We start from the raw sequence: 27,812 nt of genomic DNA, 5'->3' as shown, positions 1-27,812 counted from the left end.
AGAAGTAGAAGATTCTGAAGATGTCACAATGATGGATCTGGAGAGCTCTCCACATGATGAAGTTTCTCCTGTCAATTACACAGCCGTTCTTGTTGACTGTATTCATCCAGCTATGGCAAGAATTATTGATCCTTCCGATCAACGACATAGATCGACGGAGAGAGTCCGTCTGTTAGTGCAACTGATAGAAGAGGATGGTGCTCATCATGGTACTAAGTCTTTTTATTCATTTCAGAAATCTTGTTTGATGTAGTTGATTGACCCTAACCCCATGTAGGCCTAGTCTATAGATGGCTTAAATATGCCATGAATAAATTACAGTAAATAAACAATAGATAAGGCTAAACACAACTTGCAGTTTAATTTATTCACATTTTAATACTTTTTAATAAATAGATTGTATAAATAAAGTGAAGTAGCCCAGTTGGTAATACTGTACAACTATATTTACAGATAGTGCTTGAAAACATTCAGTAAAACATCTTGGTTGATGGATGTCACTTTTATTTCATTCTCTTATTTCTTTTTACCATAATTGTATAATTTTTCATTTTTCTTCAGAATTTGTAAATTTACTAAAGCATCTCATCATCAGTCTTGTGAAAGAGAAAGAAGAAAAAGGACTAAATCCTTCAGATTGGTTAAGCAGAAAAGGTCTAGACATCAAGGAGGTACAAGAGAGTGGGACATTTAGGTGAGTAAAGTTGTCTGGAAGGCATACTTTCCGTCAACACAGTGTAGGATTTGTAACCAGAATTACATTGACTTGTTTCAGATCTGGAATCTTTGTTTAATTTAGTGTTGCACACTAAGCTCGCTGTAGCAATTAAGCTCGCTATTTGAGTCCCCCAGTCTGGCATGTGTGATGTAGTATGTGTTATTGTCTGTAGTGTAAAAAATCCGGAATAAATTGAATTGAAAACATTTTTGTTTTTCTTGATATATAGGCAGGCATGTTGGCAACGTTTAACATCAACTGTAGCCTCATTTCTGGCTGAAGTAATTGCTGCATGTGACATCAGTAACAACCTCCACCTTCTGATGTCTGACCAAACAGACCATCGTTGGGCTCACCGTCTTTGGCTTAATATATTCTCTTCCAACGAATTGATGAATATGACCTATGACATGTGCCTTTCTCCTGAGAAAAAAATCCAGAGGTCAGAAGTACCGGTCTTGGAGCAAGGATTTGGTGGTAAATCATTCACAGCCAAATTTCCATTCTCTTGGATTGTTAAGAGAAAGTTGGATGACATTTGGAAATTTGCATCTGAAGCAAAAGGTTTGTTTTTCTTGTAAATCAGCATTCCAATTACTTCTGAAGTGATACTGACCAATAACTTGACACAAGTTATTTTTAGATTTACAACAAGACACTACAAAGGTATAATATAGACAGTTATATGTCAAATTTATTTAAAATCAATTTGTTTTATAGTTGGAGCAGAAATATCATCGGAACAGCAGTTCTTGCGGAACATACAAAAATCAAAGATTGGAAAAATCCTCCAGGTTGCCATGACTACTGACAGTAAAGATGTTATTAAAAGCTACATCTCAGATTTTGTCAGCATGGCTTGCAAGACGACACAAGATGGTGAATACAAGGTATGCTGCTATATGATCTAGAATTACACTTTTGTCATGAGTTTTTTTTATTTGACTTATTGAACATGTTTTACCTATAATGTCAATAACACATGGTATGCTGCTATATGATCCACATGTTTTACCTATAATGTCAATAACACATGGTATGCTGCTATATGATCCACATGTTTTACCTATAATGTCAATAACACATGGTATGCTGCTATATGATCCACATGTTTTACCTATAATGTCAATAACACATGGTATGCTGCTATATGATCCACATGTTTTACCTATAATGTCAATAAAAGTTACCATTCATAGTTTCTGTATTTTTAGGCATGTTATAGAATATTTTTAACCATAAATTACCCAATAGCTAACCTTGTTTTCTTTCTGTATCAATAGCTACTCTGCCAACAGTTGAAAAAATCATCTTTGTCAGTTGTACACAAACTTGGTGGTCAAGTTGAAAGTGTTGACCTGGTTGCCGGTGTGCATTTGGCCTTTATCAAGTTGCAAACAAGATTTGAACACTTTGCACAGATCGTTGAACTATGCCCAGGTGTCTTGACAGCGCTAGAAGAAGAAGAGATAAAAAGTGAAAGAGAAATGGTATGAATCATTTTACTATTCAGGTTTTAGAAGTTTTTATTTCCATGATTTTCTAGAAATTCAATGTCAATGAAAATACGTTTATCTTACTTTTCATAAGAATAGAGGTTAAACTTAAAAACAAACCTACTGACAATCAAATATATGTATGTTGTAGACTATTGATGTCAAAAGTCTGAAACATGTATTGAGCAGTATTGACGGCGATTTCCGCACACAAATAAAACAAAGAAAATGGCTGAACGAAATACATAAGTTGTTTCCAGTGGTTCAGAGAGTGATGGACTTGTTCAAGAAAGACAATGGAGTTTACAGTGCTGGCAACCAAATAATTATAGATGAAAGCAGGTACAGTATATAAGCTAAGTATCTTTGCTTCATGAAGAAATTAAGGGTTGTTTGTGAATGTTTGTCTAAGCATTTAAATCCAAAAACACTTCACATAATATACATAATTAGTGTATTCAACATTTTTTGGACCCCAATGAAAATAAGTATTTTATTAAACTTTCTTGTTTTATCCTCAGTTCATTCAGTTGATATTGTTTTCTTTTACCTTTTCTTTTTTTTTTCAAAATCTTTCTGTATGTAAAATTGAATGAACTGAAATGAAATGAAATGAAGCATCATGTTAGGACTAGTTTGTGTAATTTACCTACAGATCTCTCCTAGTTTATAAGCACAATCATTTATTATCCATCTTGTAATTGGTGAGTTGCTCACTGTTAGATGCATAAGAAATAATAAAACAAAACATATATGAAAGATAAATAAATAAAAAAACAAAAATTATTATATCATTTAAATCCTACATTAATTCTCCAATTCTCAGACTGTCGTTACCAGGAATATTTCATTTTTTCAGATGTTTATGGTCAAGGATTACTGTGATGAAGCTTTTCTTTGAGCATGTCTCTTTGCCAAATAAGGAGTTTGCAAAATTGATCTCACCACAATGCAAAGCCATGTGGCTGGTATGTATAGATTTTCTAAAACATTCTTCTTCTGATACAAAAAAAAACAATACAATAATTTATTGTGCACGGAAATTACAGGTGATAACAGCATCATAATTTAAAATATTAATAATTAAAAATGGTAAATAAATAATTCAAAATTATGAGGTGTTGTGTTTACAGGGACTAAAGAAATCGGCAAATTTGAAGACGGATGAAACTGTAAACATGTTGGTGAAAATCTTAAATAAAATGAACATGAAATCTGGTCAAGTTTATTATGAGTAAGTTGCAATTTTAATTTTTAGTTGTTTTATATATTGATCTATTGAGATAATTTAAACAACAAAAGACTATTTACTCGCATTCAACATTTTTTGAAGGAGTGGAATCCATAAATGTGGAATGTGTGAAGAAAGTATTGCAGACCCTGTCATGCTTCCGTGTGAGCCAAAACATGTATTCTGTAAGGAATGCATTGAAGAATACTTCATAACAGAAATGGCTCGTAAATGTCCAACATGCAAGTCAGAATTTGATGATTTTCAATGTAAAGAACAATCTAAAGTAAGGTAAGGAGGTTTTTTTTTATTACAGAAAAATGCCTTATATTGTTTATCTATTTCGCCATCAATGTATATCTATTTTGTTGATCAGACTAAGTAAATTAGAAAATTTGGTATGCAGGCTAAATCATTTTTCTCTTGGTGCTAATATGAGCCAATCCTTTCTATTGGAAGTATTTAAAAATTGTGTCAAATTAAAACATATTGTATTGAAACCTGCCTAGTATGTATACTGAATTGTTTTTGTTTTTGTTAGTGCGGCTATTGCAAAGCACAACACATTTAGACAGTGTTGTAACTCGTTCTTCATGGAAGTCATCTCACAGCTTTGCTTTGCGGATGGAACGCCACCAAGCGAAAAGGTCATCAAGAGGTTGCTTGGATATGTTACAATCGATTCAAAGAAACAGAAGCAACCTGCCACCAAGAAAGTGTCACCCTTCCCAGAGGATTGCATTGATCCAAATCCTGTTGTCAGGTCATTTCTACTTCAGCTCTTACTTCAGTCAAGGTGAGTTTGATTTTGTAACATTTTCTATTCTAGGTTTTTCAAGATGGCAAAAGTACTATAAGTTACAGGGACTTTTAGTTGTGCTTTTGCGCTTTAACACTTACAATAGTGACGTACTTTGTTTGATATTTCACAGCCTTGAACAAGTCAAGGAACATGTAGAAGGATATCTTGCGAATTGCAATTTCTTTATGAACGGCTCTAATGTTGTCAGTATTTGTGCATTGTTTATAAACTGTTTAGAGGTATGTATATCTGTTTGTAATCAGCTAAATGAACTCTGTTTGGAAACAAGAACATTTGCTGTTTTACACATTGTTTTTAACTTATTAGATATTTTTCATTATCATTTTAAGATTTGTTTAGACTTAAGATTACGCCATGTTAATTGAATAACTGCATTTGTTGCTAACGTTTTCCGTCTTCCGACATTACGCTTTCCACAATTTGTTTCCATTTTTTTCTGTTTATGGCAGGATGGTTTGTTATTGTGTTAGTGTCTACTAGTCCTTGTAAGTCTTTCTTTATTTGATTCATCCAGTTATTTCTTGGTCTTCCTACGGGTCGTTTTACTTTCCTGTTAGTTTCCTTCATTGTTTGTTTGATTGGGGTATCATCCGGTAATCTAATTATGTGTCCATACCATTTTAGTCTCCTTCGTTTAATTCTTTTACTCCATTCTTCTTGTTTTGTTATCTCGTATATTTTCGTGTTACACACTCTATCTGTTAATTTAATATCTATCATCTTTCGCAACATTTTCCTGTGATATATATCTATACTCTCTTGTAATTTTTTGTTTAGTACCCAGAGTTCACTGTTATATAAGAAAATACTTGCTATGTATGCGTCAAACAAACAGGATTCCACGTCTATAGACATTGTTTTGTGTTCTAGCGACGGCTTCAGCTTGTTATATGCCATAGCTGCTAGTGATTTTCTTCTTTCTGCATTCTTCTAACTGCATTTGGCCGGTTATTACAGTTAAGCCACTGTACACTTACATGAGTCACTGTCACAATGAACTCTGTCTTTTCATTTAAAATGTTAACATATTTTTCCTTCTTATTTTTAGGACACATACTATTCAGGTGTATCTCAAGACTCTGCTGATAATCAAACCTGTGAGCTGATACAAGATGCTCATAACAAACTTCGAAGTGCTCAAGTATTCTTTACAAGACAAAATATTGATGATAGTGGTTCATTAAGTGTTCAATTACTTGAAGCCATAGCACAGATACGGTTTGCTTTTACAATTCTCATTGATGTCATACAGCAACATCACGATTCATTAAACATCAAACGTCTTGTAAGTTTTTATTTAGTGTCTGCTTTTACATCTCATTGTTTTATATGATACACAGAGGAAATCATAAACATCTCCTTTCTTTCTTCTTAATAATGAAAGAAAATTATATAAATAATAGAAAGATAATCAATATTATGAAACATTAATTTGTAGCTAAGTATGCTGCTTAAAGATGCATGTGAGTTTTGCAAGAAGAACAAGCAAGCTCAACTGTACTTAGTGAGATACATGTACAAGGCTTATGGTAGAGATGCTATAAACCAACTGAGAGATGATGTCCAGTTAGACTGGATCTTGCCAGATGAGCTAAAAGTTCAGGTTTGTTTCACACAGATGTTCCCTACTGTATATAAGTTGATGTAAAGTTTGTGGCACATTTCTATATATTGTTCTGAAAACATCTGTTTTGATCAATATACTTTGACCGTCCTCAGGAGACTTTGTGGACAAAGTTTATATCAACATATTGATTTCGTCATGCAAACCTTCAAACAATGTATACAAGTTCGTTCTTAAACTTTAAGCTATATCCCTTTAATACTAATTCCTCTTTGCTTAAGCACTTCCATGTGAGAATGACTTCTAGGTTGATGAAAATAAAAAAAGCATGCTCTTTGCACCATCCTTATATTATGACTATATATTATTATGTGAAACCCACTGTGACTAAAGAATGGATTCTAAATAAGAGACTTAATTATATATATTTGGTTGATACCACAGGAACAGAGTATTCCAGATTATTTTGTGATTGTTGGCAATACGTACAAAAGCATTCGGGAAGCTGTTGGTGAATGTGTGGTGGACAAAGACTTTGAGAAAATGTCTAAAGTGATTATTGTACGTAAACAGAAAATAAATTTGTTTTTATTCAATATACATGTATATACATATATATTTACATATTTAACATTTGGTTACATGGCTTATTCTATAAAAATAATTTATACATGACTAATGTTCTTTCTGTTTTTATTAATTATTGTTTGTTAATTTTATTAATTTAGCTGTTTTTATTCATATAGAATGTAAAAGGAAAAGAAAAACAAAAAGAGGTTTGCTTGCTTCTTTCCTTGTTTAGAGAGATAACAATGAATGCAACAACTCGAGTAGAAGCTAAAGTGATGGGTCAAGAAGTAGGTTAATTATATTACTTTCACCATTTTATATCAGATATATTAATTGAAATCAATATAGAATATTTGAATTAAAAATGGCAGTGCAATTAAAAATGTTTCTCTGATTTTTATTTAGGTTAAAAGAAAGTTTGGAGAAGTCCTTCAGAATTTTCCATTCCTCAAAATCAAGGTACGGTACTGTCTATTTTATGAGTTTCATTCTTGGTCAGTACAAAATATTCAGGTGTTGATTTGCAACAAATACATACAGTAACTAAAGTAAAATTACTTTATTCTTTAAAGGTTATAGCAGACACACTGTTAATGAACAGAGTACAGAATAGGCAGCATGTTCTTAGAGTTATGCCAGATTTGAGCCATCAAGATTACTGTATTCAGGGGGCTGTGACTCACCTTCAAATTGTTCTTAGTGTAGTTGATCGAAAATCACTAACACAGTGCCTTGCTACACTGATGAGAGAACCATCTAAAATGCAGGTTAGAGACTTGACCTATTGTTTTGCCCAATGGCAGTTTGCAATTTTAAGCCAAGACTGAAACTACACAGGATATAATGATCAGACTGTCTGAGCACAATACTTAAACTCAATAGGCCACTTTAACTGAGATGAAGTTTAAAGTGAAAGGATATCTGACCTAAATAACATTAATTTTGTCTAGGATTAATTCACTTATGCTGATTTATCAACTAGGAAATAAAGCATCATCATCATCATGAACGCTGAACATCTTGCGACAAAGCGCACTTAACAAAACTTCTCCAATTTGAGCAATTATTGGCCGAAGTGTGCATAGACTTATTTATTTTTTCTAAGTTATAGTAAATTTTTCCATATGGTTTTGGATTGTCCTCTTGCCTTTTCTCATAGATTCGGATAGAGCTCTTTGCTACTGGCTATCAGATAAAGTATAATAATGATATCAATTAAATTAATTTAATTTCAGCCAATCTTTTTATTCCGATGAAGCATACTCAATTTCTATACTTTTCCATTTTAGAATTCATTTTTACCAGCAATGCCACAAGATGATAGAATGGAAGCTGTGCAAGCACTCCGTCAATCAAACATTGACCCTAACTTGACATGGAATAGTAAGTCGATATAAAGACCACACTAAATGATGATAATGTTTTTGTAATCAGCACTTATTTTTTATATTTTAATTCTTTATAGGATTTAAGGGATTAACAATAGTAGGTGGTAATACCCTGATACAAGGGCTATTTTGTAAAACAGTTCATCAGGTATACTGGACCTATGGTTTACAGTCCTAACCCAAGAAGACTTGTTCCACCACCAGAACTACAGTTGTAGGGGGTGAGTTGGCCTCAAACTCATGCCGTTATTGTCGACACCCCTTCCTTAACCGCTTGGCCACTCACTCGCTTAATAACAGAATTACAATGCTCTTATGTTGTTTTTTTTTTCTTTTTTTAGAATGCCCAAATGGTCACCCTTACGTCATCGGAGATGTACGTATTATTACCTTATTTGCTTATGAATAAAAACAACATTTAATTCATATTCAATTAATAATATCTACATGTGAACTTTAATTACAATTTTTTTTTCTTAAGAGCTGTACTTTTATTATAGTTTTTGCTGTGAATATTTTATTTTTCAGTGTGGCAGAGCCTATGGTACTGGTAGATGTATGGAGTGTGGCGCACCAATAGGAGGGGAGGGACATAGGTTACACTCGGACAACAGGACAATTGACATGACTACAATGTAAAGTTGCAACCTTGATTTTACAATAATTGAGTGCATCTATTCCTTAATTCAATCATTTAAACATAAATGTCATATGAACTGATTTAAAGGTTTCCCAATTACAGTATATATTGTTGTGCCATATACATTATTTTACCAGTTTTTAAAGCACAAAATGCCAACTTATTTCAGTATGTACAGTTGTTGAGTAAATCTTCCCTTTATTGCTACAAAGCTATACAAATAGCTTTTATGTTTAAAATGAATAGTTGGACATTAAAACATTCAGTAACAATGTGATCTATTTGTAACATCACATAAACATGAAACATTTTATAGTAGGAATATAAGATAATATATCTTTTTCTTATAGGGTTGATACAACATCGAAGGGTCATGTGCTTGGCAACGCACAGCCAAATGGCAACCAAATAGTTTGTGAAAGAACCATGAACTGTGTAACAACTGCTATTGTGCGATTCCTGTTGCATAGCAGTATGCTACTGGGTACAGAATGTCAACATGGACCTCAGGTTGGTTGTAAATGATGATGTTAAAAAATAACATAAAGTGACTGTGTAGTATTATGTCAACTATATTAAATACTGTGTATTTTTAATCGCAAGTTTTTTGGGTTTTTTTTAGCCAATCATTACCATTATTAGACCACCACCACCTAATGTCCTTGAGTTTCTATGGAGACATCTGCATAATGATATACGGCTGTTGTCAGTAGCAACAGGCAAAAGCAAGGATGACTCTATCTTTATTCTGCATAAAGTCATTGACAACGTTTTTCAAACAAAAGTGGCAGGTAATGTTACAATTTTAAGTGTTGGTCCAGGTCTGGTGTTTGGGTACTAGGTGTGGCCTAGTGTGTATTAAACCAACAAAGCAATGATTTTGTTTACACTGCTAATGTTCAAAACCATACAGTGATGCAGGTGTGATCATTACATACTGGATAGCCTTAACATTTTATCATCACTACTCACTACTAAAGTGGAAAGAAAATGTCTGCCTTTATTCTCATTCAAGTTGCCAATACTTTGAGCACAAAATCAATTTTTAAGCTAGAGGCAAAATATCTAGGTGTAGTGTATACTTTTTCTGATTAACCAAACCGATAATATCCTTTTATAGACAATCTACAATCTGGTTTCCAGCAACTGCTAACATCAAAGAATTGTAGAAAGACTTGGGAAGAAAACTTTACAGCAGCTTACATAAAACCTGTGCTCCAGGTAGGGAAACCCACTACGATTTACATTAATTTAATTGGTTGAGATGGAAGGAGCTCATCCAGACTTTTACTGTAAAAACCCAAGGTTTTAACTCTTTTAATTGTAATTATAGAATTCAACACAATTTCACTTTCTATCAGGGTGTTGATGAAATGATCAACGAATCAAACAAGACATTAAGTGAGGACAAACGTCTTAGCAACGACCCCTTAATGTGTTTGCTGAATGCACAAATTGAGCCAGAAGACCTTGGTAAACTGGCAGACACATCTCACGTGTGGCAGCATCGTAGTTGCATCACAATACACAGCATCCATCAAGCTTTGGAAAATGAACAAGATGATGATAACTTGCTTGTACTTAAACACTTCATTGGAAAGGTTTGTAAAGCTCTGTCTACACTATCAAACTAGTTTTAGTGACAACAAAAGTGTAATGTGCTCAAATATGGTAGTGATATGACATCATGTGTCTATACATGGACAACAATAAGTAATTATACTACTGCTAATGGTGCTGTAATTATTTTAAGATCGAAAGCTACTAAAAAGGTTTTTCCACGGCATGTAGTCTTTTGATGCATGGAGTTATTGCAGCAACTTGTACAATTACTGCAGCAACTAACAGTGGCACATTCTTTCACTACAAAACATTGTTAATAATATAATAACAACAAACATTAGTAAAAAAAAATAACTTTCTGTACATTTGTTATTTGACTACAGTGAATAGTATATGTGTATACAGTATATAAAGTTAGTTCAGTAAGATACTTGATGTAATGCTTTTTTTTGTTTGCAGGAAAAGCATTTAAGATTTGTGCGATATCTACCAGACATTGTACAATTACAACGTCTTCTAATCAACAAGTTCAACCGACATATAGATGCATCTGAAGCAATCAACTTAACCATTTCAAAATTTTTGGACCAACTCCCTGGTAATTATTTTTGCTCATTTTGTTTTTTTTATTTGTTATTATCTGTTTCTGGTGTATAGCTTTTTTAAGCCACTGTTCTGTTGCTCATATTTTTTCAATCCTAAAGCTCTGTCTACACTATCAAACTTTATGTGACAAAAAAAGTGTGATGTGCCCAAATATGGGAATAATAATATGCCCAAATATGGTAGTGCTATGGGCACATCACATTTGTCACAGAAAGTTTGATAGTGGAGTCAGAGCTTTAGGTTTGAAACTGGTGCTCAGATTAACACCAAAGGTATAAAGTGATTCTTATTATAGACCACAGTAACTCCATTAATTAAGTTGTATTTTGGTGATTTAGGGTCTTATATACCAATCACTTTGTTAAATCTTATCAGATTCCAGGATTATATAAATTTTATTGAAAGCATATAATGTTGTTGTTGCTGTGAGTGTGACATCAGCCAGGTTTGGTACAGACAATTAAGTTTAAGTTAATCTACAGATTAAAACAATATTAATCCTTCATTTTAGTGTCAGAGCATTCAGAGTTTAAACATTTGATTGACACATTCATTCATGCATGGAATTCTCTAAGACGAGATGTTGCAGCAATAGGTAAAATAATTTTATAATTGTAATAGTATTCATTAAAATAGTAGTCTTTGTTTTTTTATGAGGACAATGCTTTAGTGCAGTGTGTTTAACGTTGCACTGAGATTGTGGTTCGAATCCAACTCTCGCCACATTGCTTGTATCCTTAGGCAAGATACTTTACTTACGTTTGCCTCTCACCACTCAGGTGTATAAATAGGTACCCGGTTAGATCAAGACCCAAATTTGCGCTGATTACTAGCTGCATTATGGGAGTATGTTTCTATACGTGTTTGATGCAAAAAATGACCGGGTAATAATGTTCAGCGCTTAGAGGTTTCACAATTATTATTAGTATCTTTCTCTAAACCAAAGAGAAGAGATTAATTGTGATTTTGATTACAAATTTCAGTAAAAATTCAAGAATGCTTTTTGGAAACTGTGACATACAAAAGTAACATGGCGATACTGTTGCCCACAAGACAGGAATCCGGACTCTGTTGCACTGGTCTTGTAGAGTTTCTTAGAGATACACAAAATGAATTTCTTGGGAGATATCAGAACATACGAGAGGAGACACTAAGGTTAGTCTGTGATGTGATTACCTATATTTTATGAATACTTTTTATTGATGGCCAACCTGTGGTTTCAATAAATAAATTATATATTGAGTATTGAACCATATTTGTCCTGATTCTAACTTAAAACCGTAATTTTGTCATTTTTATTCTTTCAGCAAAGTTGAAAAAAAATCCGACTTACTACGGTCCCATTTGATCGCCTATGACCCAGATCGTGATTTGCTTCCATTAATTTTGTCGCAGTGTCAGTATATAGTAAGACCAATGGCTGGAAACCGAATTGAATATAACCTGACTGGTCTGGAGCTCCAAGTAATTGAAAGATTCGTCAGGGGACGTGCTTTTATCAAGTGCAAATTTGACCAACTTTTATTCCGCCAAGATGTTCGGAATGCTGCTATCTTTGAGAATTTGCGAAATAATATCCCTCAGGTAAAATGGAGCTTTTTTGTACTGAATTTTTTAAGGTTGCAAATACAGTACTATATATTTTTTTTATTATCCTACTGTATTTATAACAGAAATTATGTATAAGTATATAAATTGATTTTACCCTGCTAAAATACGAGGTTTTGATCAATCAAGATTTTTTAAAGAGTCACTCATGGAGTGTAAAAGATTACCATTGTCTACTTCTTAAAAACTTGCAGGAAGAATTTTCATCAAAGGCTCTACAATGCAGTATCCTAGCTGACCTGAGGTCATACCAAGACCTATGTGGATGCTTAGCTTCATTGGATATTGCTATTGGTTTCCTTGCCAACTACAAGCCAGAGGCCGACATGTTGATCAATGACTACTTGCGAGATAAACTTGCTATGAAACAGGACAAAGGACTAAAAAGTGCTACAGTAAGAAATATAATTTTCTATAATTAATTACTAATTAATTAATAATTTTATTTCATTTAAAATACAAAAAAGTAACTAACAAAAATTCACAATATGTATTTTAAGGATTATCATAAGTGAATCAAATCAATCAAGAAATTTGTGAAGCTTTGTTTCCATGCAATGCAAGCACACACACAACACAGTTAATTTGAACCAAGTGACAGTTCAGTTGACAGTTAATTTGAAACAAGTGACAGTTCAGTTATATAACAGTTAATTTGAAACAAGTGACAGTTCAGTTAATAGTTGCTTGTGATTGGTCAAATTACTTTCAATGCGTGTACGTCCTTGCACAGCATCCCAATGGGAATCCAACTTTACTAAACAGAACTAGGAAAGTAAAAATCAAGGCAATGACCTCTATTAGGAAATGTTTCTACAATCCATTTTATTTTTATGTACTTTCATTGCAACACAAATCATAAACCTACACACCTACTGTTGGTATGTTTGCGGTTGGGTAAATAACAAAGAATAATAGAAATATTATGGTTTTCTATTATTTTTGTGGTATGTATATTGAATAGGTAGAACTTTCAAAAGCAAGAATACACTAGACCCTTCTAACAATGGTTCATAAAATCAACTAAAAGATATTGTGGGTTTTAGTAGTTATAGATATAAACATTGTTTCCAGTGCGATTGGCTACTGCTAACTTCCTTGCTGTCCCTTTTATTGTTGTGATTCCAAGTGGGATATTTTACCCATCTTCCTTGTGATCTATTCGTTTTATAAAAACTCCATTTTTATTAAATAATTGTAACATATTATTACTTGAAACAATAATGTTTCCAACTTCATCTACGATTATTCCACATGGGCAGATTACTTTTCCATCTTCTTGTCCGGCGCAAATTGCAATACTAACGAATTCTCCATTTGTATCAAAAATCTGTACTCTACTATTCTGTGTGTCAGCTACAAGTAGCTGGTTGTCATGGTTTAATGCCACATCAAGTGGCCCATTCATCTCCTCATCTTCAGGCCTCTTATCTTCTGATTTGATTATGGTTCTACCAATTCTACCTAAGTATTCACCATTATCAACACTGAATTTTAAAACACCATGTTGGTCATCTGTAACATACACAACTCTGGTTGGCTTGTTTACTGTTACACCACTTGGATATGCTAATTTATCTTTACCAAAAGATCTAATTTCTTTAAATTGATCATTACACAATACGATACATGGGCCATTGACATGATTACTATAAACAATGTGATTATCATCAAGTTTGCACATGTTACAGACATTTTGAGAACTGTCTATGCTATCAACAAATGAACCTGATTGGTTAAATTTCAATACCTCACAACTACCGTTTGATATCAAAATACTACCATCTTGAAGTGACATGACATCAACCACTCTTTTAGTGTTTTTCTTGCCCATGTTATTTGAAATGTTATCAATAGTACAGACAAGCCTAAGTACAACTACAATATCTATTGGTGATCCTTTGATGTTTCTATTATCTACAGTTATTTTCATTTTCCAGTCACCTTCAGAATTACATAAACTTTTGATTTTGTACATATTTTCACTAACATGTATAACTTCAACATTCGATCTTTCTCCAGTTGACTTAGTTAAATTTGCAACAACCTGGCACGCTTGATTGAGCCGGGAACTCAAAACGTCTATTGTAAAAGATTCCCCTGTTTGTACCAACTTATTAGTAGTACAAGTAACAACTTCATAGTCCGGGTCATAGGCTATAATTTCGCCAATAATATTACAACTGATCATGTCATTCATTCGTTTAGATTGAATAAACTTAGGCATTAGAGATCTTTGATCATCATCTATTACCTTGTTTCTAGTAAGAGAAAGATCTTTTTCAAATCTCTCAAGACGGTTTAAGTCTCTTGGATTACATAACTTTGTGATTGATAAATTTAGACGATCGACATCTTCCATCACTGAATCAAAAAAATCCACTTTATTAGGAAAAACTTTATCCCTTTCTTCAGACAAATTGTCAAGATCAGAAATCAACTTTTTACATTTGTCTTCAACTTCCTTGATGACTTTATTTTTCAGGCAATCAATATCTGTTTTGCATGCAGTCTTGTGACGTTGAAAGTTATTATTATCATTCATAATCGAGTCCCTCTTTTCTTCTATTTTCAATTTAATATCATCAGTTAACTTTTTAACTTCATCTAGTTCTTTTTTAAACCTGTTAACTGCTGTATTCATTGTAATCACATAATGTTTATTTTGATAGCAGGAAGCAACATCACAGTCTTTACAGAATGTTAATTGGCAACAGGTACAGAAGAAATCAAACTTGTTATTACAGTGAATACAAGTATCCATCTACAAAATACAATAGACTCATGTTCAATAAAATGCACAAACAACCTATTTCCCTTTCCCTGCATATGGCTACTTACTAATTATTACTTTTCATCAACTTTGTACTTTTAGCAAAAATGTAGACTTAATATTTTCACAATTTTGTAACCGGTTTTATAGAAATTCTGTATTCATCATTTTTTACAGCAATATCTACTTGAGCTAGTCAGCTGGTTAAAAAACTTTTATTTGCTGGTTCATCCAATACTAATGGACAAAACATTGATTTTACCATTACTATCATTACTAAATATAATAAAACATACCTTTATGTGATATATGAGCAACACTGAGTAGTTAAACTGTCCACAGAAAGTTGTAGAAGCACAAGTAAATTCTAGTCGTTGGCCGTGTATTATATAAGGAAATGGATTTATGAGACTCGGTTCAAACTCAACTAAGCAATTGTTTACATTGTAATAAAGGCCTTGTAATGTCACAATAGATTTCTAGAAGAGTTACTCTTTTCAGAACTTTACAGCTAAAAGAAAAGATCTAAAATGTGGGTATACAATATGTGGGCGGTATTCAATATTTTATTAGTTTTATATATTGGTAATCTTAAACATATTAATCTTCATTTTTAATTTTTCTTTTCAGAGCTATGATTTATATAATGTTGTTTATAACCCATTCATGCCACAAATAGTAATGTTTGTGGACATTTTAAAGTATGATATCAAAAACTGTACACACTACACTTTTTTTATATTCTTTAATTCAATATCAATATAATTCATTTCAATGTAAATGTTTTTATCTATTTACAAATGACAATAACTTTAGTTACTTACTTAATTCCTAACAAAACATTATTATTTATCACATTACCATTATCTTTATAGGCATCCCACCAATGCAGCCTGAAACATGTACTGGCTCTTTGGCAACTACTTGCAATGGAAAAAGCCGCGAGACTTATCAATAACTCCCAGGTAAACATAGATAGGAATTAGGAATGAAAAAAGCTGTGAGACTTATCAATAACTCCCAGGTAAACCTAGATAGGAATTAGGAATGAAAAAAGCTGCGAGACTTATCAATAACTCCCAGGTAAACATAGATAGGAATTAGAAATGAAAAAAGCTGTGAGACTTATCAATAACTCTCAGGTAAACCTAGATAGGAATTAGCAATGAAAAAAGCTGCGAGACTTATCAATAACTCCCAGGTAAACATAGATAGGAATTAGAAATGAAAAAAGCTGTGAGACTTATCAATAACTCTCAGGTAAACCTAGATAGGAATTAGCAATGAAAAAAGCTGTGAGACTTATCAATAACTCCCAGGTAAACCTAGATAGGAATTAGAAATGAAAAAAGCTGTGAGACTTATCAATAACTCTCAGGTAAACATAGATAGGAGTTAAAAATGAAAAAAGCCGTGAGACTTATCAATAACTCTCAGGTAAACATAGATAGGAATTAAAAATGAAAAAAGCTGTGAGACTTATCAATAACTCTCAGGTAAACCTAGATAGGAATTAGCAATGAAAAAAGCTGTGAGACTTATCAATAACTCTCAGGTAAACATAGATAGGAATTAAAAATGAAAAAAGCTGTGAGACTTATCAATAACTCTCAGGTAAACCTAGATAGGAATTAAAAATGAAAAAAGCTGTGAGACTTATCAATAACTCTCAGGTAAACATAGATAGGAATTAGGAATGAAAAAAGCTGTGAGACTTATCAATAACTCCCAGGTAAACATAGATAGGAATTAGGAATGAAAAAAGCTGTGAGACTTATCAATAACTCCCAGGTAAACCTAGATAGGAATTAAAAATGAAAAAAGCTGTGAGACTTATCAATAACTCTCAGGTAAACCTAGATAGGAATTAAAAATGAAAAAAGCTGTGAGACTTATCAATAACTCTCAGGTAAACCTAGATAGGAATTAAAAATGAAAAAAGCTGTGAGACTTATCAATAACTCTCAGGTAAACCTAGATAGGAATTAAAAATGAAAAAAGCTGTGAGACTTATCAATAACTCTCAGGTAAACATAGATAGGAATTAAAAATGAAAAAAGCTGTGAGACTTATCAATAACTCTCAGGTAAACATAGATAGGAACTAGAATTTAATTCGTCACTTTGACGAATTATAGGTGATCATTTTTATCATTTTAATAAAATTAACATTTTTTAAACATGTGTTATGCGCGATTTGAACGATTTGTGCAATTTGAAATTGCGCAAAAAAATCCTTGCGCAATTTCAAATTGCGCAAAGAATTCTTGCGCAATTTCAAATTGCGCAAGGATTTTTTTGCGCAATTTCAAATTGCGCAATCAACTTGCGCAATTTCAAATTGCGCAAGAAAATCTTTGCGCAATTTTAAATTGCGCTGCACAATTTGTAAATTGCGCAAGATAGTTCTTGCGCAATATGACACCTTTGCGCAATTTGAAAACGAACTGTAAATTTTTATTGGAAACTAAATAACTCAAAATAAAACATAATAAATGCGAAGATAACATGTGTATAATAAATACATAACATTTATTATTACAATTAATTAATATTATCACTGTAACTTGAAATAAATCAAAATAAATGTAAAAATTAAGTTTTTAATATTAGTTTAAGCTAGGCCATGTAACTTTGTCAGTATCAGTAGTCCAGACCCTAGCTAGGCTAGAGTAGTATAGCCGGCCGCCCGCGCCGCGCCCGCCTGGTGGAACACCACCGCTTCGTTTTCCTTCGTCGGTTCTTCGACGGTATGCTAACTTATAACAATATTTGCACTACTAAAATAAGGAAATGCGATATTTATCTTTAATTTTGAATCATTCTTAGAAATTACTATAAAAATATGGGTGTGCATGATTTCACAATCTGTCGAAAAACCTTGCGCAATTTGCAGATTACTTGCGCAATTTAATACGTTGCTTGCGCAATTTGAAACACATGTTTCAATTCAAATTGCGCAAGGATTTTTTTTGCGCAATTTCAAATTGCGCAAATCGTTCAAATCGCGCATAACACATGCATGTACGTTAACATACGATTGTTAAAAGTTGATGTACGCCATCCTATGACATGATGCATATACACTCATAGTGCTGAGTTCTACCAATTATGTGCCATACAATATGTACAGTATATACTGTCTATATACAGTGTAGCATAGGTGAAATTACGGGACTCATATCGTGTTCTAATTTTTTGGTATGATGGAATTTTCAAAATAAACTCGAAGATGACAATTTCGAAAGATAATGAATTGAGCAAATAAATATAAGGATTGGAAGAAAATTTGACACGTAGAAGCGCAATGCGCGGTCTTTGAAATTTGTATAACTTTGACTAAAGAAATTTAAAAACTACTTTTTAACTTCAACTGGCCATATGATAACATCACAACATCCGATAGGCTTAATTTTAATATGAATTCATATCTACATTTCATCAGCTTTCATAATAAGTTATAATCTTCAAGGTCACCTTTAATTCTGAAGAGCTATAAGATATTCAAATGTATGGTGTAGCTGAAATTACACGACCTAGGTTATTCAAGTTTTTACGCGTGATGACGTCATCAAAATAAAAATGTTGACAACTCATTAGAAGAATAATTAATTGAGCAAGCACCTACTAAAAGTTGTGCGAAAATCGGGCTCAAATAACGGAGATGCGCTCTATTGAATGTGATAACCCACACAAAAAGATAAAAATTCCTAATTTTTAAATTCAAGTGGCCATTTGATGACGTCATACCATTTTGTACGTCTAATGTGTATATACATTTGTATCTACAACTTATTGGCTTCCATAATAAGTTAAAAAAATTGGGGGTCATCTGCCATTCTGAAGAGTTATATTCATTTTAAAAAGTCCTTATTTTTTACCATTTTTAGCACTTTTGTACAATTAGTGTGCGCATTTTGTCATTTTTAACGTGCTCGTATAGCGTTATTTTAAGTCGGAATGGACTCAAAATTGGTGAATGTACTAACGATTGTGAGTAGAATGTGATTTATACATCAAATTTTATTTTTTACGCATTTTAAGAATCGTGCGCACAAAAACGCATTTTTGCGCAGTAATTTTTGGAAATGTGCAAATGGCCTAATTCATGCTCTAAATTGATCAAAACCTAATTTTGCGCGTTTTAAATTTTTAATGCGCGATTTCACGTGCATGACCTTGAAACGCGCAACTTTTTATTTGCTAATATTTTTACCCTTGACCTGAAGTTTACCTGTAGTGAATTTCATTAATATGTCATAATGAACTATGGAGATATGATTGATAATGTGATTTCACAAAATGGCGTATAAATGACGTCACGGATGAGTGATCACGCTGGAAAGCTGATTAGGATTAAGTTATATTATTGAAAGATATTCTGAAATTTTGGTAATCATTGACATTAAACTTTTTGAGATAATTGTTACACAAAATAGTGTACAGAAACAATAAAAAGAAAAAAAAATAATAATAATAAAGATTTCATACAATAACAATAGGTGATCATTTTATTCTAAATGATCACCTAATTAGCAATGAAAAAAGCTGTGAGACTTATCAATAACTCTCAGGTAAACATAGATAGGAATTAGGAATGAAAAAAGCTGCAAGACTTATCAATAACTCTCAGGTAAACCTAGATAGGAATTAGGAATGAAAAAAGCTGCAAGACTTATCAATAACTCCCAGGTAAACATAGATAGGAATTAGAAATGAAAAAAGCTGCAAGACTTATCAATAACTCTCAGGTAAACCTAGATAGGAATTAGGAATGAAAAAAGCTGCAAGACTTATCAATAACTCTCAGGTAAACCTAGATAGGAATTAGGAATGAAAAAAGCTGCAAGACTTATCAATAACTCTCAGGTAAACATAGATAGGAATTAGGAATGAAAAAAGCTGCAAGACTTATCAATAACTCTCAGGTAAACCTAGATAGGAATTAGGAATGAAAAAAGCTGTGAGACTTATCAATAACTCTCAGGTAAACCTAGATAGGAATTAGGAATGAAAAAAGCTGCAAGACTTATCAATAACTCCCAGGTAAACATAGATAGGAATTAGAAATGAAAAAAGCTGTGAGACTTATCAATAACTCTCAGGTAAACCTAGATAGGAATTAGGAATGAAAAAAGCTGCGAGACTTATCAATAACTCCCAGGTAAACATAGATAGGAATTAGGAATGAAAAAAGCTGCGAGACTTATCAATAACTCTCAGGTAAACATAGATAGGAATTAGGAATGAAAAAAGCTGCGAGACTTATCAATAACTCTCAGGTAAACATAGATAGGAATTAGGAATGAAAAAAGCTGTGAGACTTATCAATAACTCTCAGGTAAACCTAGATAGGAATTAGGAATGAAAAAAGCTGCAAGACTTATCAATAACTCCCAGGTAAACATAGATAGGAATTAGAAATAAAAAAAGCTGTGAGACTTATCAATAACTCTCAGGTAAACCTAGATAGGAATTAGGAATGAAAAAAGCTGCGAGACTTATCAATAACTCCCAGGTAAACATAGATAGGAATTAGGAATGAAAAAAGCTGCGAGACTTATCAATAACTCCCAGGTAAACATAGATAGGAATTAGGAATGAAAAAAGCTGTGAGACTTATCAATAACTCTCAGGTAAACCTAGATAGGAATTAGCAATGAAAAAAGCTGTGAGACTTATCAATAACTCCCAGGTAAACATAGATAGGAATTAGCAATGAAAAAAGCTGTGAGACTTATCAATAACTCCCAGGTAAACATAGATAGGAATTAGGAATGAAAAAAGCTGCGAGACTTATCAATAACTCTCAGGTAAACATAGATAGGAATTAGGAATGAAAAAAGCTGTGAGACTTATCAATAACTCTCAGGTAAACCTAGATAGGAATTAGCAATGAAAAAAGCTGTGAGACTTATCAATAACTCTCAGGTAAACATAGATAGGAATTAGCAACGAAAAAAGCTGTGAGACTTATCAATAACTCTCAGGTAAACATAGATAGGAATTAGAAATGAAAAAAAGCTGTGAGACTTATCAATAACTCTCAGGTAAACCTAGATAGGAATTAGGAATGAAAAAAGCTGCGAGACTTATCAATAACTCCCAGGTAAACATAGATAGGAATTAGGAATGAAAAAAGCTGCGAGACTTATCAATAACTCCCAGGTAAACATAGATAGGAATTAGAAATGAAAAAAAGCTGTGAGACTTATCAATAACTCTCAGGTAAACCTAGATAGGAATTAGGAATGAAAAAAGCTGCGAGACTTATCAATAACTCCCAGGTAAACATAGATAGGAATTAGGAATGAAAAAAGCTGCGAGACTTATCAATAATTTGTTAATTAACTATTGTATAATTCATTTCCTTTTCTTTTTCTTTAAACTTATGAACGCACCGTCATAAAACGTGTGCCGCTGTTCTAAAAGCGTCTGTTCAAATAAAGTTATTATTATTAAACATAGATAGGAATTAGCAATGGAAAAAGCTGTGAGACTTATCAATAACTCTCAGGTAAACATAGATAGGTATTAGCAACGAAAAAAGCTGTGAGACTTATCAATAACTCTCAGGTAAACATAGATAGGTATTAGCAACGAAAAAAGCTGTGAGACTTATCAATAACTCCCAGGTAAACATAGATAGGTATTAGCAATGGAAAAAGCTGTGAGACTTATCAATAACTCCCAGGTAAACATAGATAGGTATTAGCAATGGAAAAAGCTGTGAGACTTATCAATAACTCTCAGGTAAACATAGATAGGAATTAGCAATGAAAAAGAACATGAAAAAGACCCAGTTTGAATCCTGTGATGTCATGCAGGCAACCTAGTAGCTTTCTTTAACGTACCATATAACTATGCCAGTTTAGAACAAGATATTTTTGCAACTTTCAGGATCCTTTTGATGGGGTTGGTGAAGACTACCGACAAAAACTAAACGATGAAGACAAAAATAATCTGATAGCTAAGCTAAGGTTTACTAAATTGGATCAGCTTTGTGGGGAACTTTATGAGTATATTGTATTAAATCTAAGTCACCAGTCAGAAGAAGACAGGACCAAATGGACGTAAGTTTATATTGTACCCCAAGGATTCCTCGAATTTGGTCATATCCTATAGACAGGATTTTTTATACTCATACTCACACTTAAACATGCTTGCACACTTACTCATACTTGAACACTTACTCACACACACACACTTACTTAAAATCACTCTTAAAAATACTCACACACTTACTCATACACTTACTCATACTCACACACTTACTCATACACTTACTTAAACTCACTCTTAAATATAATCGCACACTTACTCATACACATACTCATACTCACACACTTACTCATACTCACACTTACTCATACTCACACACTTACTCATACTCACATTTACTCTTACTCACATTTACTCTTACTCACACACTTACTCATACTCACACACTTACTCATACTCACACACTTACTCATGCTCACACACTTACTCATGCTCACACACTTACTCATACTCACACCCTTACTCATGCTCGCACATGTACTCATACTAACACTTACTCATACTCACACTTACTCATACTCACTCACCCACACATAGTTTATTCTCTAACAAAATGTATATTTTCAGAATTTCTGAGACCTTGGAACCATACTATGATGGTAAAAATGCGGATGCTGAAATTACTGGACTAGACAGTTTACCAGAGAGCGTAACCCTAAGCCATGCTGTAGATGCATGGAAGACCATTGCTCAACTTTACTCTACACAGGAGTAAAAAAAAAAAATTATGACCAAAACAAACAATTACTCTTAATTAGTATTTGAAGAGAATTTTATTAATTTAAAGAAAAAAAATGAAAATTAAACCTATATAAATTTAAAGAATAGCATTTACTTTAATTCATCAAGCCATTTTAAGTTGTACACTTTGACAATAGATAGTGTAATACTATAAGTAATGTTTTACTTAATTCAGTTTTCTAGTAAGCCTGGACTAGTATTATTTTTTTCTGTTTTATTGACAATAGATTGTGTAATAATATACTACTAGTAATCCTGGACAATTATGTTTTCAATAGTAAAACATTTTTATGATTTCAAGCTGCCTTTCAGAATTATAGTTTTAAAAATAAATAATACATAAAGATGAAAAAATAATAATAAAATAAAAAAATAAATAAATAAATAAAATGAAAATGCACATATGTTTCATACATTGTGAAACTGAAGAAAAAACAGTAATACAATTGACGATATTTTTTCATATTTATTTATGTGAGAAAGGCCAATCTGTAGAATACGAATGTTGGTTATTCATATATTGTGTTAATTAGCTAAATCATGACTATATTCAAATTACCAATGACTAAAATATTTAATTTCATTTTATTTTACTTTACTAATAACGTATATAAAGCTTGTAGTAAATAGGCCCCTCAAAACAACAATATTAATAGTATTACAAAATTAGGAACTCCAAAAACAACATATAATATAAAGAAGATTTATTTTTATCAACTGATACGTTTTCACTAACACTTGATCATGTGGACAACAGATTCTTTGTTAAAAATAGAAAATGAGAAACTAAATAAATAAAATTGTAGTAATTGTAAGTAAACAGACACTTGAGAGAGAAGATTAGTAATTAAGTAGCATTAAGTTAAGTAAGTAGTTTTTATTTTAGATGTTTGAATAAAATACATTTGAAATCAACTAATGAATGACAAAAGAGAATAGATGAAAATGCAGTATAAAATATTATATGCATTACTTAAGACATTGTCTTTCATTCTTCATGTTAAATCATTATGTTGTGTCTTTCGTTGTTTTTATTGTGAGATTTTTGTTTTAATCATAAAAACACTGTGTTTGGTTACATATACTGTACCTCTACTACTCTAAACACTGTGTTTGGTTACATATACTGTACCTCTACTACTCTAAACACTGTGTTTGGTTACATATACTGTACCTCTACTACTCTAAACACTGTGTTTGGTTACATATACTGTACCTCTACTACTCTAAACACTGTGTTTGGTTACATATACTGTACCTCTACTACTCTAAACACTGTGTTTGGTTACATATACTGTACCTCTACTACTCTAAACACTGTGTTTGGTTACATATACTGTACCTCTACTACTCTAAACACTGTGTTTGGTTACATATACTGTACCTCTACTACTCTAAACACTGTTTGGTTACATATACTGTACCTCTACTACTCTAAACACTGTGTTTGGTTACATATACTGTACCTCTACTACTCTAAACACTGTGTTTGGTTACATATACTGTACCTCTACTACTCTAAACATTGTGTTTGGTTACATATACTGTACCTCTACTACTCTAAACACTGTGTTTGGTTACATATACTGTACCTCTACTACTCTAAACACTGTGTTTGGTTACATATACTGTACCTCTACTACTCTAAACACTGTTTGGTTACATATACTGTACCTCTACTACTCTAAACACTGTGTTTGGTTACATATACTGTACCTCTACTACTCTAAACACTGTGTTTGGTTACATATACTGTACCTCTACTACTCTAAACACTGTGTTTGGTTACATATACTGTACCTCTACTACTCTAAACACTGTTTGGTTACATATACTGTACCTCTACTACTCTAAACACTGTGTTTGGTTACATATACTGTACCTCTACTACTCTAAAACAACTAATTCCATACTTATTGTTTCTTTATGTTTTAGTTCTAGATTCCTATTTCTTGTATTCGATTATTAGTTACCTTTCTCTGTCGTTGTTATATTCATTGATAATAAGTACTTTTTTTATTAAAGTAATATGTTGACACAAAAGTTTAATCATAGAGGTACGTTTTATCTCATTTAAAGCAATGCAATTATATAAATCATTCTATTTTATTACAATACTTATTAGTTTTATCATCTTCATCTATTTGATATTTTAATTTACATAAAACATCTAATTTGTACTTGAAATAAATAATTAAGAGGTATAAATTATCTATAGTTTTAGTAGTTATTTTTGTTATCCTTTAGATGTTCAGAAAGCGTTATCATTTAAAGTTCCACGCGTCGTTTCTTCGATGTGCGGCAGCATTTGTCGTTAGATTGTTGAAATGTATTTAAATGAATTCCAGATTCTAAATGTCAACTTTTAATTATATTTGACCTTTACAAATACAATAATTAACAATTGTTTTGTTCGATACGTAAAATGTCACAAACCTATTAATTGTTGTTAACATAAACACACACAATTAACAAAATATGTTATTGAATAAATTTACATTTATTTACGGTCACGAATATAAATAGGGCGGCGCATATGACAACTTCTATTCCTGTCCTAACAGCTATTAATATTGAACGTCATTTCTCACAAGAAACACTAAAAGGAGGTAGGTATTATGTTGTCTGCTGGTTGTTTATGAAACAGGGAGGTATGCGAGCGGGTGGTATATGAATGCGAATTAACGCAAAAACCCCTTGAATGTTTACGTACACGTTCACGCGTCATTGACGTCATCACACTGTTTCGTAAACTCACTCACTTTCCTTTTGTCATTTCTAGTATAATTACTATAGCCATGGAGGAATAATTGACCCTAAATAATTATTCCATATTTTAATACTTATCACTGACTATGGTTGAATACGGTTATTTTTGTGGCCAAAAAAGCGAACGTGTAATTATCACCTCTTTAGGCCTATCAACGCTTGCACGCGCGTCACGATTCCACCGTCAAGAAAACATTATCCGATAATGATCTATCCACGAAATCAGATATTTAACCGATAATTTGTGTTATGATTTGCGGAAACACGGTCCTAAAGCTAAGTTGAAGAACTTTGGGTGGTTTAAGGATAACATTCGAGTTGGAAGATTCTCGTGGAAGGTTTTACTACTTTTTTTATAGCCTGCCGAGTAACATAATCCTCCAGAATGAATCGAGCCTTCCTTGTAATCGCATTTCTTGTCTTGTATGCAGCGGTCGTAATGTCAAATGGTACGTGAGTTATTGAAAAAAATTATACGAAATATCAACAAGTAGGCCTAAGCATATCTTTTCTAAGTATAATGTAATTGTAAAGCAAGTTTTTCTCATTTAGGCGCGCCTATTTTTACACAAACAAAGTTTTGCTTTAACAGTATATAAGCCTAATAATAAATAAGTACAGTACTGTATTTCACTTTTCAATACTACTTTTATAAATAAAGCCTAAAGTTCCCCTACTCAAATCTCAAATTTTAGTGTTATGGTGACCACTAATACGTGTTTCGTTAAATTAATGTTTCAGGCCCATGTGTCGGAAATACTTGTGAAAACCGAGCTGAATGTGTGCCATCCAACGGTGAAAACTGTCTTCGTAAGCTATACTATTAAAAATGTGTTGAATAAACACAATAAAAACATTAGGCAACCAGTAAAATACTTAGTAAAAGATTATTTTTCCAGTGTACCAGACAGTAAACTTCTTATTTAATTATTTTACGTACAAACAAAATTTAATTTATTTACCAAGGCTGAGGTTTACATTGTCATTCATGGCCTCCAGGGAAATCAGCGTCCTGTAAAACGTTTTATATTGCAAACGTTTGCTTATGACCATGTTAGATTCTTGAAAATGATCAAATAGGCCTATATAGAAACGTTCAATTCTCACAATGTGCTCTTATTCATGAATTGAAATCCGACTGGATTTTAGGGTATTGTTATGGTTTGTCAAAAATAATTTTGATTGAATTTAATTTATATTTGCATTATTTATTTATTTGCAGAGAAGACTGGAGTCTTTCTTAGTGCAGGAGATAGGCCTGTGTTCGGTTAAATTCGGGCCTACTTTGTGAAATTGTGAACATCAGGCTACAGACTTGACAGTTTACTCAATGTACGACAATTAATTAATTTTTACATTCACATGACAGTTATGTGCGCGTACAGAAACCGATAGCATGTATCAAGCGTTTGGACGCGCGTGTGAAATGTCATGTACCGTACTTTTCATCGTATTCTTTTATGTGTATCTCCATTGAGATTCAGCTAGCTGGTTAGAGTATTCTCATTTTTCTTCTTTTATGTGTATCTCCATTGAGATTCAGCTAGCTGGTTAGAGTATTCTCATTTTTCTCCGAGTATTTTGCCTTTGGATTGGTATACCATTGTACTGTATATTAGTCAATTGTCTTCTAACAAATAATATTATTAAAGAACAGTAGACATTAATGGTATTGTGTTTATCATTTTGATACAGCTACCGACATATGCATTATATACATTATTTATTACAGTTAGAATCAACACCTTTGGCGATTAGGACCTGAATCGTGTACCGGGGAGGGGGGGGGGGAATTAACTAATTTTTATTTTCAATAGGGGCCTAACTTAAAGATTATCATGAAGGAATTAGGATGAAAAATAAAATAATCTCGTCTTCGTATCGAGCTTTATTTTAAGAACAAACTCTGAAATACATTGAATTTAATTTATATTTGCATTATTTATCTAATATCCCACAGGGATCGATTCTAGGGCCATTAATGTTTATCCTATATTAGGCCTAATGATCTGCCTGATAATTTAAGTTGTGACACAAATTTTGCTCTTTATGCTGATGATGCCAAATGTTACAGAGAAATTCACAGTGTCCAGGATTGCCATTCACTTCAGATTGATATTGATACTTTGAGCACCTGGTCTAAAAAATGGGATTTGAATTTTAATACTTCTAAATGTAAAATTATTTCTATTACCCGATCTTGAAATTCTGTTCTTTTTAATTATATAATTAATAACGATATTATTGAACGAGTTAGTGAA

General features: G+C 32.5%; 2 protein-coding genes and 1 long non-coding RNA gene across 3 annotated transcripts; 2 read left to right on the top strand and 1 right to left on the bottom strand.

Annotated features, from left to right (window-relative positions):
* Window positions 1–9: 9 nt before the first annotated feature.
* Window positions 10–24,978, top strand: LOC140051911 (E3 ubiquitin-protein ligase rnf213-alpha-like). The gene is made up of 32 exons (XM_072097262.1): window positions 10–209; window positions 562–694; window positions 948–1,282; window positions 1,439–1,608; window positions 2,002–2,208; window positions 2,366–2,556; window positions 3,074–3,182; window positions 3,348–3,448; window positions 3,548–3,736; window positions 3,987–4,241; window positions 4,378–4,486; window positions 5,317–5,553; window positions 5,707–5,871; window positions 6,277–6,393; window positions 6,579–6,689; window positions 6,808–6,861; window positions 6,975–7,169; window positions 7,692–7,785; window positions 8,132–8,166; window positions 8,319–8,425; window positions 8,781–8,940; window positions 9,053–9,221; window positions 9,551–9,651; window positions 9,792–10,031; window positions 10,453–10,591; window positions 11,111–11,194; window positions 11,583–11,754; window positions 11,907–12,183; window positions 12,402–12,602; window positions 15,856–15,945; window positions 21,880–22,052; window positions 22,609–24,978. Exons 1-32 carry the CDS (start codon window positions 29–31, stop codon window positions 22,754–22,756), a joined length of 5,049 nt encoding a protein of 1,682 aa, XP_071953363.1. The 5' UTR covers window positions 10–28; the 3' UTR covers window positions 22,757–24,978.
* Window positions 12,755–15,452, bottom strand: LOC140045350 (uncharacterized). The gene is made up of 2 exons (XM_072090209.1): window positions 15,277–15,452; window positions 12,755–14,971 (listed from the first exon to the last, which is right to left on the bottom strand). The coding sequence occupies exon 2, from the start codon at window positions 14,969–14,971 to the stop codon at window positions 13,346–13,348; it is 1,626 nt and encodes a 541-aa protein (XP_071946310.1). The 5' UTR covers window positions 15,277–15,452; the 3' UTR covers window positions 12,755–13,345.
* Window positions 24,979–25,222: 244 nt separating the features above from the next.
* Window positions 25,223–27,242, top strand: LOC140051921 (uncharacterized). The gene is made up of 4 exons (XR_011845565.1): window positions 25,223–25,391; window positions 25,911–26,000; window positions 26,293–26,361; window positions 26,774–27,242. It is a non-coding gene; the product is annotated as an uncharacterized lncRNA (long non-coding RNA).
* The last annotated feature ends 570 nt before the right edge of the window (window positions 27,243–27,812 follow it).

This window comes from Antedon mediterranea, chromosome 1, assembly GCF_964355755.1.
Source record: "Antedon mediterranea chromosome 1, ecAntMedi1.1, whole genome shotgun sequence".
Lineage (NCBI taxonomy): Eukaryota > Metazoa > Echinodermata > Crinoidea > Comatulida > Antedonidae > Antedon > Antedon mediterranea.
This window is presented reverse-complemented; position numbering and strand designations above follow the sequence as displayed.